This window comes from Rosa rugosa, chromosome 1 (assembly GCF_958449725.1).
Source record: "Rosa rugosa chromosome 1, drRosRugo1.1, whole genome shotgun sequence".
Lineage (NCBI taxonomy): Eukaryota > Viridiplantae > Streptophyta > Magnoliopsida > Rosales > Rosaceae > Rosa > Rosa rugosa.
The window spans coordinates 6,198,272-6,211,527 of NC_084820.1; the positions used below are offsets into that span (position 1 = coordinate 6,198,272).

The following is a 13,256-nucleotide window of genomic DNA, read 5'->3' on the forward strand; positions in this document are numbered from 1 at the left end:
AGGGAATTTCGGTCCTTGAGCCTTGAACCGCCTTGGATACGACTACCGCCAAAGTAGGAAATTTGCATATACATTAGATTAGCTTCCGACACATGAGATTTGGTGAAGGAACCTCCCTAGCACCCGACATTCTCATTTTTTATTGTTTACATTTTATTTTTATTTTTATTGCTTTACATTCATTATATTTTTGTTAAGTTGAAATCAACTCCCAAATATTGAACTCACTCATTTGTGCATATCCACCACTAGGCTCTTAGTTATGATTAGGCTTTGGTGAAAACTAAAGCCGAGCATTGCTAAGGCTTGGTGCCTTAGAATAGCCTTTTTATTTATTTTACTTTTCTTTATTTGCTTGTGACTTTAGTTCCGACTACCCAAGGATTGTGGGTTAGCCACTAATTCTCGTGGTACGATAACTTTGGGCATTATACTTCCCTATCTTGACAACGATACGTACGCTTGCGTAAATGTGTATTCAAGTCAAAGGCAAAAGGTGAAACCCGATGCCCTAACTCCCATCCATTTGATAACAACTTGTTTAGTTTAGCTTAGTTTATATTACTTGCTTTCATTGTCTCAATTTGAATAGAAACCAATCTCAAAATCAAAATCAAATCTCTACACACCATTTTGCACATACTCACCATGAACTTTGGTTCACTTGTGAGCCTTTGTTTGTGATTGTACATTTGCATATTCTTCTAGTTTTTCCTTAGGTTTTCCCTAGCTAGGAAAGGATTTACCAATCCTCGTGGGTTCGACATCCTTACTTAATCCCATATTCTATAACTTGTACCTCTTGCACTTGAGGGTGGCTTCAATGCTAACATCTGTGGGAAACACTTATCCCTAAAAAGTGATGGCGGGAGCTGCCCCTGACGGGATTCCATTTCTGTCACTGAGGACTTGTAGTGATGAAATTCCTCCCCACCAGCCGCCAAATGGGTCCATCCCGAGCCCCATTGGCGACTTGAACTTGCCCCCAGCTGACGAGACGCAGAGGCTGAGGCAGGAACTCGAGCAATTTCGGAAGGAAAAGCGAGACCGCGCGCGAGGCTCGTCGTCGACGAAAACTTGAAAGGTTCCTACAACTTGATAGTGATTCGTCAGACGACGACGCCATCGACGATCTTCACCAAACTAACAACGCGGCAGCAAACGCAGGCGCCGGCGGCGTAATCGGGGGAATCTCTGGTAGACCCCTCTTCGAGGGGGTGGGAGGCACGTCGAATGGGGGGCAGAACGGCGGAGCCGGACTAGGCCAATCCAAGAGGGCGCGCAACGAATCGTGGCGCGAGAAGATGGAAAAGATGATTGATGCATGCAAACGTGCCGGTCCACGAGAGCTGGCGGCGGAAATCGCAAGGGACGTAGGTAAGTCTCCGTTTACCGACGACATTTTGAATGCGGAAAAACCCCGCCGGTTTACCACGTTGGTATTCCACAAATACGACGGAACAACAGACCCGGTGGACCATATCAAGGTGTACAAACAACAGATGTCCATCGAGACAATCGACGAGAAATTAATGTGCAAGATCTTCCCTTCCAGTCTCACGGGGCCGACATCGACGTGGTTCCAAGATCTCAAGCCGCATTCCATACCGGATTTCGACACATTGAGCCGCGCTTTCATTTCACAATACTTTTGCAATCGCAAGGAAAAGAAGGATATGGAGACTCTGTTTAGTACCAAGCAGAAGCCGGGAGAAAAGGTAGGGAATTTTTTCGAGAGGTTTAAAGCTGAAATGCGCCATGTTAACTGTGATCCCCAATTTGCTGCGATCGCCTTCCGAGAGGGGTTGCTTTTGGGGACGCCATTATACGAAAGTTTATTGCGGGATCCGCCAAAGGACATGGACGACATCATCACAAGGGTGGAGGGAGAGATCAGAATTGAAAGAGCCAAAGAAGCACGCGAGGCCCGATACACCAGTGTCGTTGCCTCCGGTGATGAAAGAAGGCAAAATCGAGGCAACCACCCCAGCATAAGGCCGGACAATCGACACTACTACGAGGCAAAGCCTCGAGCTCGCCTACCTAAGGAATGGTTCACCTTAAGCCCTACGACCATATTCATAAAACACCAACATGAAGGGCTCTTCACGAAACCCCCACCTCAACCAGAGTCAAGAGACGCATTTGAACGGACCAAATATTGCCCCCTCCATAAGGCGTTCGGGCACGGGTTGCCCAAGTGCGAGGCATTGCACAGTTGATGAAGGCAGGGAAGTTACGTCAATACCAATCCGACAGCCAGACCGATGGAGGTAGGGCAACAGACAAGGTTGAAAGCAGAATCCCGGCAAAAGGCACGGAACCGATCATCAGAGAAATATTGGCCATCCATGGAGCCCCTTATACCGCTGTGGAGGAGGAAGTGCGCTTAAGGTCAGAAACCCGCCAGGCAGAGAAGATTCGTAGAGTATGCCAGATTGCGGGTAGCCCCTCGGCGAGGCAGAGCTCGTCCTCCACATCGGTAATTAGTTTCTCCGCGGCAGATACCATTGGCATCCAGTTTCTCCACCGGGACGCCTTGGTCGTGACTACCCAAATCGCGGACGCCCTCGTGCGGCGGATAATGGTCGACGCCGGGAGCAGCGCCGGCGTCATATTTTGGGAAGCGTTTGAGCAGCTCGGATTAGACAAGACACTTATCCATCACAGCAGAGCCCCGTTGACGGCCTTTGAAGGTTCTAAAACATGGCCTGTGGGTGAGATTTCATTACCAGTGACGACGGGAGGGAAAACTGTGGAGGTCGATTTCGTCACTGTCAAGAAGCCATCGGCCTACAACGCCATTCTAGGCCGGGATTGGCTCCATAGGATGGGATCCGAGGCTTCGACTAGGTGTTAGGTACTCAAATTTATTTTCGACGATGACCAGTAGGTGATATCGGTTCGAGACGATCAGCTGCTCTCCAAAAAATTGTATGCCATGGAAATCAAGCGCTCTCCGCCGTTGAATAAAGGCGAGGAGGGTCCATCGACATAGCAATTAACGGAGGACCTACCAGAAGATGAGGAGATTGAACCTGAACCTGAACTGGCGACCACTGAGCCGCTTCGAGAGGAAGCCCTTGACGCTGCTGGCGAAAGGAAGGTTCTGGTAGGCACCCTCCAAACTGAAGAGGAACAAGCTCGCTTATTGCAATTCCTGAGCGAAAATCAAGATGTGTTCGCATGGTCACACAAGGATATGCCTAGAATCAACCCAGGTGTTGCATGTCACAAGTTAAATATAGACCCAAGCTTCAGACCTTACAGGCAGCGTCAACGACGTTTTGCCCCCGAGAGGAATAAGATTATCAGCGACGAGATTGACCGCCTCCTTGAGGTAGGCTTTATACGTGAAGTTTGGTGCCCAACCTGGATCTTGAACGTGATCGTAGTAAGAAAGAAGAATGGAAAATGGCGAGTGTGTGTGGATTATTCGAATCTAAACAAGGCATGCCTAAAAGATTGTTATCCACTCCCCAAGATTGACCAACTCGTGAACGCCACTGCCGGGTGCGAGCGTTTATCTTTCTTGGACGCATACTCCGGTTATAACCAGATACCTATGGCCCCAGAAGATCAGGAGAAAACAGCGTTCATTTCAGAACGAGGCCTGTATTGCTATACGGTCATGCCGTTTGGCCTCACCAACGCTGGCGCGACTTATAAGAGGCTCGTCAACCGAATGTTCAAAGATTTACTTGGGAAGACCATGGAAGTTTACATTGATGACATGGTGGTTAAAAGTAAGCATCAGAATGACCACATAGAGCATCTAAGGGAAGCATTCGAGATATTAAGGCGGTATGGCATGAGGCTCAATCCGACCAAGTGCGCATTTAGGGTATCATCTGGACCGTTTATGGGACATCTTATGAGTAAAAGAGGGATCGAGCCAAATCCGGAGAAGGTAGAAGCCATCGTTCAAATGCGCGACCCAGAGACGAAAGAGGATATACAAGTATTAACCGGTCGCATCGCCGCGTTGAGTCGCTTTATTTCTCGGCTAACAGACCGATGTAAACCCTTCTTCCGCGCATTAAAGAATAAGCAAGCCAATTTTTGGGGCCCAGAGCAGTCTAAAGCGTTGGCTAATTTAAAAAAATACTTATCCGGCAGACAGTTTCTCTCTGTACCCCGCGACGGCGAGCCCCTCTGCATATACTTGGCAATATCAGATGTGGCCACCAGCGCCGCCTTGTTCAGGGAAGAGGGATATCGGCAAGAACCCATAGCCTATATAAGCCGCAGCCTCCTGGATGCCGAGACAAGGTACTCCTCGTCCGGAAAGGTAATCCTTGCCCTGGTTACTTCCAAAAGGAAGTTGCGACAATACTTCGAGGGGCATAGCATCACGGTATACACCATTTGCCAATTCGTGCCATCCTGTCAAAACCAGACACATCCGGAAGAATGGCCAAATGGGCAATCGAGCTAAGTGAATTCGACATTACATATAAGCCGAGGTCGGCACTCAAGGGCCAGGCGTTAGCAGATTTCTTGGTCGAGTGTTACTTCCCAGCACCGATTCCCGAAGTTTCATGGCAGGATCCATCCTGGGAGACGCACGTCGACGGCGCATCTAATTTCTCAGGGGCGAGTGCGCGGTTCATCTCAATTTTCTGGCATCAAACAACGTGGCTGAATATGAAGCTTTGGTGACGGGCTTAACCTTGGCAAAGAAGCTACGAATCCAATGCTTGCAGGTATATTCAGACTCGCAGCTAGTTGTCGGGTTGTCTAATGACGACTACGCCGCCAAGGACGAACGCATGTCCTATCAGGACTTGGTTCAAGAATTGATGCGCGGGTTCGAACAACTTTCACTGGTCAAGGTACCTCGCGAGAAGAATTCCCGTGCAGATGAGTTGGCTAAAGCCGCTTCAGGTTGCACGGAGGTCATCAACATCGTTAAGATCGAGGTGCTCGAAGGACCAAGCATTGAAGGTAACAGGCCGCGACGACAGGTTATGGCGGTCGAGTCAATTCCGAAACACTGGAGAGGTCAAATTGTCAATTACCTCGAATTTGGCATACAGTCAGACGATCCAATTGAGGCCAGAAAGCTCAGGATGAAGGCTGCACGATACCTAGTGGTCGAGGAAGAACTTTTTAGGCGCTCATTTTCCTGACCATACCTTAGATGCCTGGGCCCTTCTCAGGCAAGGCTCGTCCTTGAAGAAGTTCACGAAGGATCATGTGGGGCGTACCTCGGCGGCAGGACCCTTGCACATAAGATACTCTCTCAAGGATACTATTGGCCATATCTATTGCGGGAGGCCGAACAATATGCCAAGAAATGTAAGCAATGCCAACGGCACGCGCCAGTAAGCCATTTGCCTGCCGAAGAGCTTCATACATTAGCCAGCCCATGGCCTTTCGCTAGATGGGGAATGGATATAGTCGGTCCCTTATCGACGGTACCCGGCGAACTCAAGTACGCGCTACTTGCTGCAGTCTACCACACAAAATGGGTCGAAGCAGATTCATATGCCACGATTACGGGAAAGACCGTGGCAACATTCACATGGCGGAACATTATATGTCGATTCGGTATCCCGCGATATATCATATGCGACAACGGAACACAATTCAATAACCAAAAGTTTAGAGCTTTCGGTCGATCTTCACTTCAGTCCCTGAACTTTTATTTTAATCACGTTGGTCCTTGCAGTTTCAATTTTCATCACCCACGTCCAAATTTCAAAATTGGCTCCAAAGATGACGTCACAAGCTGAGTTGGCCCCGACATGGGGGCCCACTTTTCAGACTTTAAACCCCCAAGAAGGGAAAAATAAACATTTCTAATTTAATCTAATTTATTTTTTCTTTTATTAGAATTTAATCTAGCTAATTTCTATTTTTTTATTATTTCTTCTCTGTATTTTCTCTCTCTTCTGCTTCTTAATCTTCCTCCTTCATCCTCGTCAAGCCCGATTCAGGCCACCGCACTTCTCAGAGAAGTGAGCTCAGCAAAACCAAAGCTTCATCTCAAAACTCACACACTCTCTCACTGCCCATCAACCACAGGCCACCACACAATCAAATTCCTGTGAGATCTTCTAGATCCAAAAGGGTCTCTGTTTCTTTCATATCCAGATCCTAAACCCTATCCCACAAGATCTCTAAGCCCATAACTCGAAGACCCAATTTCGACCGGCCTCGTCCTCCGCCTTTTGCTCCGATTACCCCCAAAACGCATCGGTTAAGCTCCAATCCTCTGCTACACAGCCTCAACAGCAGCCGCCCAATCAGCACTAGCCTCCGGTCTACAACGTCATCCAGAAGCTGACCGGTTCACCGACCAACACTCAGGATCGGTTCGCTACTCTTTTGCCTATTCACAGACCCAAAACTCAGAGCTCGAGGCTTTAGCGCATCTGCCCTCCGTCGTTGGCGCAGCTCACCCCTAGGCCGCCTCCTCTTCTGCCCAAGACTCCTCGTCATCTCGAACCGGGAATCGAAGCTCAAGCATGTAAATAAGCCTTCGGTAATCGAATTGTTGTGGAAGGCCGAAATGGTCTTGGTGGTTCTCGACGATTCCAGAGTGCTACGCTACTGGAAGTGCCTCTGTCGTACCTGAGTTTTCTGGTTAGAATGCCGGCAGTGGTGGCATGATTTTTGAGGACGAGGAAGCCGGCGAAGAAGGAGGAGTTGGAGAGAATGAGGAATGAGAGAGAGATGATTTGGTTTTAGGCTGTGGACAAGTGAAGCAGAAGAGAGAGGGAAAACAAGGGGCAATTTCGACAATTACCACAATCTGAGGGGACAAAGCTGAAAAGTGGACCATAGTGTCGAGGCCAACTCAGCGCGTGACGTCATATTTGGAGCCACGTTTGAATTTTGGACGCGGGTGATGAAAATTGAAACTGCAAGGACCAACGTGATTAAAAAAAAAAGTTCAGGGACTGAAGTGAAGATCGACCTAAAGTTAGAGGAGTTAAAATGAATTTAGTCCTTTGGAAATTCTAACAATATAAATATGAAAATTTCAACATAAGCGTGACATGCACTTTCTTTCTATTTCCCCAGTTGCATTCCTTTACTCCAAATATTTATCATTCTTTGATTTGGAATACAAAATAGATACTCAATGTTACAAAGTATTTGATTTTTATTTATTTTCTTGGTCTCATCATTCATAACTAATAAAAACCAACTAGCATGTGAATGATGGGATGTATTAAGCCAAATTCAATAATATTTGTTTCTCATCGATTCAGCTTATAGTACTTATTAACCCTTAATTACTACGACCGATTCTAAAATGAAGTTTGTTCAACATATTCTTTTGAAATAGGGTAGACAATTTATTGAATAAACACCTCTTAAAGTTTCATTTAAAACTTCCATGTTTTTCTTTAAATTTCTATAATTTTTCTCTAAAATTTACTAATATCGATAATTTCTCGATATTTCTATTTTTTAGACGGTCGATATTTCCTCGATATCCGAAATTTTAGTAATTGGTTGTGACACATTCCGGGCTCAAGAACGCCCAATAGAAATTGAGTAACCGAAGAGGGAGTGATTACCGAGGTAATCTGGACACCCTCTGTTGAGATAACAAAAATTCGCCAGCGGGTGAAAGTTTGTTTAGAGGTGGTAGAGCATGGAGCAGATCTGAAAGCTAAATAGATCAAACCTGTCAAACAAGAACAATAACAAAGGATGAGGAAAATCTGTGCTAAAAAATTGATGAAAAGTTTATGTGAGATAGGATTTGGGTTGTGATGATGGAGTGAAGAGGTGATGGGGTTGGTGAGAGTGAGAGCTCGCCCAGTCATTGCGAAGCTCATGATGGAAGTAGTTAGTGATGGGTAGATGGAGAACTTGAAGGAAATACAGGGAAGGGAAAGAGGAAGAAAATGAAGGAAAAGGGTAGATCTGGTCAAGAAAAAGGCTGGGTGGATGGAGTGGAGATGGAGGTAAAAGTAATGGTGGTGGTGGTGATAGAGGAAACGAAGGTGATGGTGAGACTCTCAAAATGATGGCTGATTTGAGAAAATTTCTAGAGAGAATGAGGTCCCTCTCTCTCTAGAAACTTTCCCGTGTCTCTCTCTGACCATATCATCTATTTATAAGATTGATGTTGATTGAAGAGAAAACAAGTAGAACATACAAATGCATAGCCTTGGCCTTTATAAAATATAGCATCAGTAAACCTAGATTCGCCAACCTGAGTCCAAAACTTTCGTCCTCATGTGACGAAAGCAAGCTCTGAACATACATTCCCGCATAACCAGGGGAGTAACTAAGTCAAGGGCTAGCCCAACCCAAGTTTCGGTTGAAAATCTCCCAAGTATACCTATAACCCAGTCTCACACCCAGCCAAATCAGGACTTCGAGAAAGGAAAATTTTCTGCGTAAATCATCATTTGTCTTCCATCTTTGTCCTTCAGCCTTTGTCTTCCGTTTTAGTCCTTCAGCCTTCAGATTTTCAGTCGCTATAACACGGGACAGTGAGAATTGGAGGCTTCCCAAAGTGCCAAGTACCCGAATTTTTGCTAATTTCTGGGTTTGGTTAGTGTTCTTGGGTTTTCTTGGTTCTTTTATTTGGGTTTGTTTAGATAGACCAAAAATGAGTAATTTGGTCTAAAGTTTTAACGTATTGGTGGAAGTGAATTATGGCTGAGAAGACAAAGCAACCCTACTCTTCTATCATTTCCACAATACACACACAATAATTCTGCACCAGTTGTTGGGATTGTGATTGTTGTGCCCATTTCAATAATATATACTCAACTCCTACACTTGTATAGTCATACTGAAAAAATAAAATAAAATAAACAATTGGACTTCGCCCAAAGAAAGAGGTCTAAAAATGTAGCCCACCCAATTTTCAAATCCTAGATCTGCCACTGTGCATAACACTACCACCACATAACTGTCCGGATTTAAAGTCTGAGCAGCAGATAAAACAACCTTTAACATGTTAAATCTGTGCACATTTTTGGGTTGTATATTGTCTCTCAACGGATAATATGGGAGAGCGATGGATGCCCCTTCTGATCTGAAAGCGTTCAGGAAAGTTTTACGTAATTTTGGGTGTTTTATTTGGCAATTTGTAGAACTCGTCTAACGGATCATGAACAACTCTGGCCAGCCAACCATGGCCAACGCCGGTATAATGACTCTTGATCCCATAATGATTAGTACCGAAAATCTAGAACTGGAAATTGTTGTAAATTTTTTCTTCAGCAACGCTGTACAGTGCTCCTCTGTGCATTTTTTTGGATTGTTCTTTAAGGACCATAAGCATGGGTGTTAAAATTCATGGTAAGGTTGACGAAAGATGAAGAAATCTAGAAGAAAAGCTATGGAGGCTACTGAGAATGAAGAAGAAGAAGAAGAACAACGAGAGAGAAGGGGAAAACTGTTGTAAAACTATAGTAAACGAATTTGAGAGAGAGAGAGTATAGACGTAGAGAATAGAATGTGTGTATTATTCATCTCACCATGAGGAGCCTTATATAGGACTACATGGTGTACACAAAAGGGTAATGCTTAATTACAATCCAATCACTCCTACAATTACAACCTATCAATCACCAATCTATAGGGATAGACACCTATTACTCAACATCTATTTACATGATTATCCACAAATATTTACAACACTCCCCCTTGGATATTCCATGTCAATAGTGTTGCATAGGCTGAACGCTTATAAGTTGTCTCGTCAAAAACCTTGCCAAGTAATAAAAACTCTGTGGGAAAAAAACAACCTTGGTCGAAGGAGAAAAAAAGCACAACGCGCTTGAGAGTGGAGTAGCAGTATCACAGCTTTAGAGATAGGTGAAGTCTTCTTATCAGCACCATAAGTAGGTAGTATGTCTACGAGAGAGATGCATTAGAGTTGCTACACCAAAATCTTGCCCGGTAAACCCAATGGGAGAAACCCGTGGTCGAAGGGAAAAGATGAGCAAATGCATATATGTCAAATCAAAGCATCTTCAGGATGTAGTATAAGTGGGGTGACCATTCTAAAGATGTGCCTCGTTAAAACCTTTCCAGGTAACAAAACCCAGTGGGACAAAATAACCCTGGACGAATAACGAAAAGAGTACACGATGGTCAAGTGGGTATGCTTCAGGATTCTCCCCCTAATTTCGACTCCCCCTGAAAATTACATGTTAGGTAATTCAGATAGTTTACGTAGACCAATACCTTGAACATGCTTCTGGAATGTAGACTTTGGTAGTGACTTGGTAAAGAGGTCTGCATGATTGTCTTCAAATCAAATATGCTTAACTTCAATCTTCTGATGCTCCTGTTGTTGCTAATTGAAGGAGAACTTCGGTACAATATGTTTGGTGTTGTCTCCTTTGATGAAACTCATCTTTATCTGCTCTATGTAAGCAGCATTATCCTCGTAGATAATGGTTGGTTCATCAGTGGTGGAATGCAGTCCACATGTGCTTCGAACATGCTTTGTAACGGCTCTTAGCCATGTACATTCACATACTGCTTCTTGAAAAGCTAGTATCTCAGCATGATTCGAAGAGGTCGCAACAAGTGTCTATTTCGTAGACCTCCAAGAAATTTCAGTATTCCCAATGGTAAAGACATAACCAGTTTGGGAACGTGCCTTGTGCGGGTCTGATAGATAGTCTATATCAACATATATATCCAACAAGGCAAGCATCATTCTGAGGATCAAGGGGATTTGATCCATTCCTTGATGCATAGGGATAGAATAAGCCCATATCCGTTGTACCTCTAAGGTAGCGAAAAATGTCTTTTATGCCATTCCAGTGGCGGCGTGTTGGCGCAAAGCTATATCTAGCTAACAAGTTCACATCGAATGAGATGTCCTATCTAGGGCATTGAGCCAAGTACAATAATGCGCCTATTGCACTTAGATATGAGACTTCTGGCACCAATATCTCTTCGTTATCATCTGCAGGACGATACGGTTCTCTCTAGACTTCAGACGACCATGGGTGTGCTTGCTTTTATCCTCATTAAAGCATCTTAACATCTTCTGGATGTAATTTGGTTGATGGACCAAAATTTCATCTGCACTGTGCTCGGGCTCCAGGCCAAGACAATAATTTGTTCTCCCAAAGCCTTTCATCTCAAATTCCAACTTCAGGTGCTTTGCGATTTCCTTGATCTCTTCAGGAGTATCGATCAAATTCATGTCATTGACATAGACCGCCACAATTCCAAACTAGGAACTTGTTTCCTTAATAAACACGCATGGGCATAGTTTGTTATTCACATATCCCATCCCGATTAAATATTCACTTAGACGGTTATACCACCTCCGTCTGGATTGTTTCAATCCATAAAGTGAACGCCTCAAAACTAATGAAGAGCGTGTTCCGTGGTCTAGAACTATTTGCATCGGGTATATTAAGTCCTTTAGGAACTTTTATGTATATCTCTGTATCGTGATCCCCATAGAGATAAGCTGTGACCACATTCATAAGCTGCATATTCAGTTTTTCAGAAAACTACCAAACTGATAAGGTAGCAGAACGTTATGACGTCCATTACGGGAGAATACGCCTCCTCTTAATCAATCACAAGGCGTTGAGAAAATTCTTGCGCCAATAGACGAGTCTTGTGTATCACAATCTCGTTTTTCTCATTACGCTTCCTTACAAATACCCATTTAAATCCTACAGGTTTAACATGGGGAGGTGTGGGAACTACAAGCCCAAACACCTTTCTCTTTGTCAAGGAATCTAATTCGACCTGGATTGCTTCTTTCCATTTTGGCCAGTCGTCTCTACGTTGACATTCATCAACGGAGCGAGGTTCGATGTCATTGCTATTTATAATTTCGGTAGCTATTGCGAATACAAATATATCATCGATGATAATCTCATTCCGATTCCAGATCTCACTTAAGCATGCATAATTTACCGAGATTTCTCTATTCTCGGGAGTGGGTTCAGACGTTGGAGCGTCCCCCAACGTTGTCTCTTCTAGGACGGACCCATAATCCGGAATTGTCTCGTGAGATGGATCAGTTGAGATCGCGATGTCTAATGGATTGGTTTGTGCCAGTTTTACCCTCTTCCGGGGATAAGAATCCTTCGAACCTAGTGGTCTACCTCGCTTCTGGGTAGGAACATGTGACTGGTTAGCCGCCATGGTCGTACCTCGTCCATCTGGGGTGACGTGTCCTACAAGGACATCTATCCTTGCAGGCATATTTGCAGCAGGTATATATGATCTCGTCACTTTTGCTAGATCAGAGAAAGTGTCTGGCATATTGTATTCTTATACTCTATAGATCTAGAATTGTTCGCACTTCACTTTGGGGATCAAGATGAGACATTGTGGGGACATTCCATGTTAATTAACGCCGTTCATCAGGAACGGTGACGTTCTTATCTCCCCCTAACGGTGGGAAGACTGTCTCATCAAAGTGACAATTAATCCGCAAATCTAGCGGTAAAGAGATCGCTGTCAAGGGTTCTAAAGAGCACATAATGGATGAGATTCATAATCGACATACATGCCCATCCTTTGTTGAGGACCCAATTTTGTACGTTGTGACGACACAATTGGCACGTGGACTGCACACCCAAATGCGTGTAAGTGCGAAACTTCAGGTTCGTACCCAGTCACCAGCTGTAACACGGAGTAAGGTTGGGTAGCAGTGGGCCTCAACGGGACCAACATAACTGCATGCAAGATTGCATAGCCCCACACAAAAACTAGAAGCTTGGTGCGCATTACCAAGATACTATTTGTGAGACCATCTTGGGTGTGAACATAGGGAACTATATGTTCAGTATCAATCCCAAGGGATATGCAATAATCATCGAAAGACTTCGATGTAAACTCTCCGGTATTATCAAGTCTTATAGACTTTATGGGATAATCCGAGTGGTGAACCCTCAATTTCATGATCTGGGTGAGAGTTTAGCAAAATCAGCGTTTTCTTGCGGACAATAGTGTAACATGTGATCACTTTGTCGATACATCAACCAAAACCATTAATATTTAACTGGTCCACATGGTGGTTGGATATGTCCACAAATTTCCCTTGCATTCTGTGCAGAAAAATGGTGGTGTATGTACTAGTCTTTGCATATGATGGTCTAGTATCGCATAGCGTGTCATTATATACAAGACCCTTATTTAGAAGGGGATGCACCTACGATGAGTTGAGGATACGGTGCATCATACTTTGACTTGGGTGTCCCAAACGGTCATGCCATAGCAAGTAGTTGCTTGAATTAGTTAGCTTCTAGCTAACAGATTTCAATTTCTCCAATGTACGCTTCTGGCCA

General features: G+C 44.5%; 2 protein-coding genes across 2 annotated transcripts; both read left to right on the top strand.

Moving 5' to 3' along the window:
* The first annotated feature begins 1,304 nt into the window (after window positions 1-1,304).
* On the top strand, window positions 1,305-2,222 carry LOC133733095 (uncharacterized). Its single transcript, XM_062160732.1, has one exon. The coding sequence runs from the start codon at window positions 1,305-1,307 to the stop codon at window positions 2,220-2,222; it is 918 nt and encodes a 305-aa protein (XP_062016716.1).
* On the top strand, window positions 2,222-2,860 carry LOC133733177 (uncharacterized). Its single transcript, XM_062160832.1, has one exon. The coding sequence runs from the start codon at window positions 2,222-2,224 to the stop codon at window positions 2,858-2,860; it is 639 nt and encodes a 212-aa protein (XP_062016816.1).
* The last annotated feature ends 10,396 nt before the right edge of the window (window positions 2,861-13,256 follow it).